This window comes from Herpailurus yagouaroundi, unplaced genomic scaffold, assembly GCF_014898765.1.
Source record: "Herpailurus yagouaroundi ecotype Mexico unplaced genomic scaffold, PumYag 185, whole genome shotgun sequence".
NCBI classification, from domain to species: Eukaryota; Metazoa; Chordata; class Mammalia; order Carnivora; family Felidae; genus Herpailurus; species Herpailurus yagouaroundi.
Window position 1 is genome coordinate 18,311,071 of NW_024412416.1, and position 6,473 is coordinate 18,317,543.

Genomic DNA, 6,473 nt, shown 5'->3' on the forward strand with positions numbered 1-6,473 from the left:
ACCTGAAATTTGAAATTATTTTGGCGTAATTAAGTTTTCCCCTTAAGTTTGCCATAGTGTCACTGAAAACTTTGGATTGCATGTGCAAGAATAAAGAACTTTTGAAGCACCATTTACTTTAGAACGGAACAATATGATCATCAGTAATAGCTATAGAGCATGCACAGTGTGAGTACCCTTAATGAATTTTTTCCACTTAAAAGCAGATTCCTCAAAATGGTAGCTTTTCAGACTGTGTTTTCTTCATTGACCAAGTATTTTTCTTGTGGCTAACTTGAAGCATGTAAAAAACTGAAGCCAGCCTGGTTTTTACAGGCCTCGCCTGGCCTTGTTAATAGTTACAGCATTCCATTTGTTAGTACCTGTGACACAGGAGAAACTTTTACTGTTACACTATGTGGTGACGATAAAGAAGACAGAAAAAGTCTTTTTATGGTAGTTGGGGCCTCAAAACAACTCTTTGTGTTCTGGTGATAGGAAGACACAAGTTGGATATCCACTAGAGGTACATGGGCTTGTTATCTGCAGAGCCGATATGGCCTCTTAAATTCCCTCACAATGACAGGAACCCCATCTGAAGTGAAGGCTTGCAGAGCTGGAGATACCAGAGCTCTGTTATTCCTCATGAGTACAAGTTCACCCTACTGTTGTAGAACAAAAATTTTGTGTGATTATTTTAAAAAGCCATATTCTTTTTCTTCAGTAAATTTAAAAGGGCTTCAAAGAGGCATGTACTTGGTGGTTCCTGTTGGGGGAAGAGCAAGACTCTAAATTACCTAGTCTTAAGATACATGAATATGATGGGAAAATTTCTTAGAGATTTCAGGCTAGAATAAGTCAGCAAGTTCATGATGAAATCTGTGTAGGCATCAACTATATTTGTTTTGTTTCTAGGGCTGTGTAGGTTATGAGTTCATTGTGTTCCAACATTCTGAGTGTTAACATCTTCATTGCTGATAGCTTGCAGAGCTTTGGCAAGCAGAACTTGCTACCATGAACAGGAGAGAATACATGTCTCCATCCTTTAGTTCTAAACACCAGGACCTTTTATGGCTAAGTACACATAACAGTTCGTGTGGTTAGTTAGACCCAGAGAACTTAGAGCAATGGTGCCAATGTTGGGGAAATAGGTGTAGAGTTTGCTCTGTGCTCATGCTTAGTGATTATGTCGTGGTGGAAGTTTCACGTATTGGTGTATGGGATTCCTGGTGCATGCCAAGTCATTTGAGAAGTTAACATCTCTGCACTTAGGATTTCTTAGGATTCTTTCAGCAAAGCAAAGTCATGTTGACTAAGGAGATGATGATGATGATAATAAATGGGTGAAATAATAATTTGACTACAGAAAAACCAAGAAAAAAATTCTTGAAGCTTAAACTATTGTGTATTTATATTCTTTTGAGGAAAAAAGTTATAGAATAAGCATAATTATTGTAAATCATGTTTTAAAAGATACCAAGATTTAGGGGCGCCTGGGTGGCTCAGTCAGTTGGGCCTCCAACTCAGTTTCAGCTTAGGTCATGATCTCACAGTTCATGAGTTCAAGCCCAAGCCCTGCATCAGGCTTGCTGCTGCCAGCATAGAGCCTGCTTTGGATCCTCTGTCCTCCTCGCTCTCTGCCGCTCCCTGACTTGTGCTTTTTCTCTCAAAAATAAATAAAGTATTAAAAAAAATAAAGGATATCAAGATTTATTATTATGACTTAATTAAAAGTATACCTTACATCTAATTTAAATAATCATTTATTAACAAATTTATCTAGTACTTGTCTATTGATCAAACTTTGTTTCCCAATCAAATAAACTCTGTTAATTTACTTAGAAAATTTTAACTTCCCGAAACTTCTTTGTGTTGGCTGGAAAATCAACAAGTCTCAAAGCTATTGAAGCTATTGAACTCAGTAATTCTTCTTTAAAATATGACCCATCAGGATTTTTAAAAATTTAGGAATTCTGGAAATTAATGTATCAGATTGTTAAGCCCTTGCTGTTAAAGTTACTCATTTAAATGGATGGACAAGTCATTTCTTGGTGACTTTAATGAAAAAAAAAATTAAAAATCAGAAAACCAACTCTTCATTATATTTTTGCCTCAAAGTAAGCAGAAAAAGAAGTCAACATAGAGTCCAGGAGGTACTTTGGTAACACTTAAGAAAGTTCCCCAGAAAGTCAATTCAGTGGATTAGATCAGCCCATGAAGAAGCTCTATAGAAAGAGCTAGCAAAAGGGGGAAAGATAGAGGCTAAACAACATTTTTTTTTACAAGTTTTAAAAATATGGAAAATCACTAATATGTACATTCTGCAAAGGAGGGAGTCATTACTGTCTTATGTAAATAAGTATTTGGGTTTTTATGCTTCAAGATTATGTAGGAAAATCATAGTATTTAAGAACAAATTAGGAATGAAATTATTGGAATATGGTGCTAATTCTGGTGAATAGGAAAGACTCTCAGGTGAAAATCAGTTTCAATAGTTGAAGTTCCTGAAATGTTCATTCTATGAAGGTACTATGATAACTTCTCAGAGCATCATTTTGATACATTTCTATTTCAGTTCTCATACTCATTAGCCCCGTCAGATATGTTGATCAGGCTGTAATCATATTCAGGTTATAACTTCAGAGCTGTGAGTAATTTAGTATTCTCTAGGAAGTTTGGGAAGAAACAATCCAAACAAGTAAATATTCTTTTTTTTCTTAATGTACAGCGGGAGCATTCATTTTGCTTATATCTAAGGTTTACCTTATTTGAAGGATTAGAGTATACATTTGTGATCATTTAAAACCATTTCAGTGGCTCTTGTAATAATTCATTCAGTCTGTGCTCTCTTAATAAATTTTACAAAAAACTCATGGCAAGTTAGTGTCATTTGTGTGTGAATTTTCCAATTGTATTTCAGACTTTAAGAAAGAAAGGCCTTAATGGTTGTGAGAGCCCTGATGCTGACGATTACTTTGAGCACAGTCCACTCTCGGAGGACAGATTCAGCAAACTAAATGAAGATAGTGATTTTATTTTCAAACGAGGCCCTGTAAGTACTTTTACTTTACCTCTACTTTTTATTTGTTGATCCTTTTTGTTAACTTCATTATATAGGCTCTGAACAAGAAGGAACACAGAGGGTGCGACAGCCCAGACCCTGATACTTCCTATGTGCTAACTCCACATACAGAAGAAAAATATAAAAAAATTAATGAGGAATTTGATAATATGATGCGGAATCATAAAATCGCAGTGAGTACGAAAGTATGGTTTGTGCTTTTATCTTGTGCATGAAGAGATTGGCCACAGTTCTTATTTATTTTCACAGTGGGTGATGACACCAGTAAGTAGAAGAGGAAGAAATTTCATTAATTTTTTTTGGTTTCATAGAACTTTAAAATAAATTTGTTATAGTCTTATAATAGTGCATGTTCAGGGTCTTTAAACATAGAAGTGAAGAGAAAACATCCTAATCCAAATTCTACTTCTTATCCCCTGTTCTAACTATCCCCTGCTCTCTCTTTGGGTAGAGCACCTAAACATCCTGGATTCCAGTTCTTTTATCTATAAAATGAATGAGTTGGTTTATGTAATTTAAAAGAAAAAAAATTTTTTTAATGTTTGTTTATTTTTGAGAGAGAGAGAGAGAGTGTGAGGGGGGCGAGGGGCAGAGAGAGAGGGGGAGACACAGAATCTGAAATAGGCTCCAGGCTCTGAGCTGTCAGCATAGAGCTTGATGTGGGTCTGGAACTCATGAACGGCGAGATCATGACCTGAGCCAAAGTCGAATGCTCAACCGAGCCACCTAGGCACCCCAGGTTTACGTAATTTTTAAGGTCCCTTCTAGCTCTAAATTTCCATGATTTGTAAATACAAGGTGCATATAAGATTTCCCTTTCCCACTCATGACTTTTGAAAATATTACATGTATTTTAAATCGATCTTGAGACTATAAAATCTGTAACAGATTTATTACAAATTTGGTGTTTCAGAATTATTTTGAATTATTTTGTATAGTTGATATAATAGTAGCTTACCCTTTGGCTCTTTGTAATGTCCCAAAACTATTTAACAAAATCTGTCCAAACTCCTGGTCTTTCCTTATAGTGTACATATTGAGGAAGAAAGCCTTGGCTCAATTTTAATTTAAGGAAGCAATGTTTTTAAGCTGGTTGCAGAACAGATAGTTGGCTTAACATTTTTCTGTGCTCATACATGTAGCCATCATGGCAACCAGTACTTTTTGGAGTTCATGCTCCTTTGATAGTTCTTGAAAGAATTCTCATGGGAAGCTCATTGGGGAGAGCTGCTTAAGATAGCCATTCTGGATCTGATTTTCTAATGTTATATATGTATTGTAGGCTTCATGGGACAAATTGATTCCAATGCTGATATTTATTTCAGAGTTACTTATTATCAGAGTTAATTCTCTTAAAAAGTATGCCTTAAAGTATACATCATGGATTATTTCTTCAAAGTAATCTTCTATTATAAGAAGCTCATGAAAAATAAGTTTAAGGAAGTATTTTTGTGCTGATACCATTTATTATTCTTAAAAAACAAAACAGCAAACAATTAAATCCCTTCTGGCCTCATATGGATGTTGGTGACTTTGTAGTTAATGTTAAGCTGCAAAAATATTGTGTAAATAAAATTGCTTTACCTTTGAAAAAAATTATCATATATCCATTGTTTTATATCAGTTAATGAATTATTGTAACTACTATTGGAAATAAGCTACTATTGAATAGAGTACATAAACTATTTATATTCTCCAACTTTGAATTAGCAGTGTTACCAGTCTTTGCAATTACTGTTTTAAAATGGGAGAGGAAACCTTTTTCCTTTCTCTGTAATAGAGAGATTATAAAGAGAACTGTTATTTTCATGGTTCACAAGTATACTGTATGTGATCTATGGAGGAAATGCCAGAAGAAATAGGAAATATTATTTTAAGGGGGTGTGTGGAATGTTTAGGAGGAAAAGAAGATAGCATTTATAATATTTGTAATTTAATCTTCATACAATTTAAAGATGATAGGTTGTCAGTAGTAATTTTCCTGTGTAGATTGTTTCTTTGCATTTTCATTATACTCAGATTGCATTGTGTTGTGTATATATAACTTGATTTTTTTTATTTTTCGTTTGTCCATTAAGACTGTCAGTCAATTAAATAAAACTAGGGCTTATTTATAATGTCCCACATTTGGTGTAATAAGTTCATAATATGTGTACATATTTTTCCCCTTTTGTTATACTTGTAGTTGCCTGATAGAAATGTAATGTTCCTAAACTGGTTTGCATTATTAAAGTGCTAATTTTATGCTTACTTGGTAACAGTGATATATTTTGTTATGTCTAAATTTGACAACACAACTTTAATATCAGTTTCTGACATTTAATTTTCATCTCTGAATATTTGAAATTATGTATGTATTAGCATATATGTATTCATATATAAATATTGAAATTGAAAAGGTTCGTGTCAAATATACTTATGTTCAAATACAGTTCCAAAGAAAGCAGCTTGAATCTGCAAAATTTAGTAGGAAACTATCCTCTTCCTCTAATTTTAATAACTAGAGTTACTTTATCACATGAAAGTTTGTAAGTTATTACATTTAATATAGATGAAAATGAAACTAACAGTTTTTTCTTCCTTGTTCTTTATTTACAGCCTGGTTTACCACCTCAAAACTTCTCAATGTCTGTCACAGTCCCTGTGACCAGCCCTAATGCTTTGTCCTATACTAACCCAGGGAGTTCACTTGTGTCCCCGTCTTTGGCAGCCAGCTCAACATTAGCCGATTCAAGCATGCTCTCTCCACCTCAAGCCACGTTACACAGAAATGTGTCCCCTGGAGTCCCTCAGAGACCACCAAGTACTGGCAGTGCAGGTATGTAGTAATACCTATTCTGCTGATTCTTTCACAGGAAGGGTGGTAAAATGAATTACTAACATAAGCAGTTTCTTATTTTGCTACTCGCAATTTTCTGTCTTTGATGAGCAAGAGTCACTGCTACATAATTGGCTCCATTTTAAAGAGTATTTTTGAAACTTTAATATGGGCTCTCTAACATCCTTTCAGGCACAGTGGAACGATACTACAGAATTTGCCATCTAGAATTTTCCTTATTATAGGAAAGCCATACTTTGACAGGCAGAAAATTTAATTAGCATATCATGAGCAAAGACTTGAAGTTTGGGTGTGAGCCAGTCATGTTAAAAATACTGAGAATAGATCTACCTGATTGGAGTTAGAGTTCATTAATTCAGCAAAAATTTGCAGTGCATTTACTTCTACACACTTTGCAGTGCAGTGTCTCCTCTCCTTTAAATCCTAGATTGACTAGTACTCCATTAGCTCTGCCCCATTCTCATCATTTTGCTATTTGATACTGATACAGGAAGGCATACACTTTAAGAGCTTGATAGGTGAGCTTACACACACACACACACACACACACACACACACACACACACACACACA

General features: G+C 34.7%; 1 protein-coding gene across 1 annotated transcript in view; it reads left to right on the top strand.

Moving 5' to 3' along the window:
* Positions 1 to 6,473, top strand: part of MEF2A (myocyte enhancer factor 2A) — a 165,742-nt gene that overhangs the window by 124,863 nt on the left and 34,406 nt on the right. The window contains 2 exon segments of the mRNA XM_040493787.1: positions 2,900 to 3,031; positions 5,660 to 5,879. Of these exon segments, the coding sequence (XP_040349721.1) occupies positions 2,900 to 3,031; positions 5,660 to 5,879 (352 nt within the window).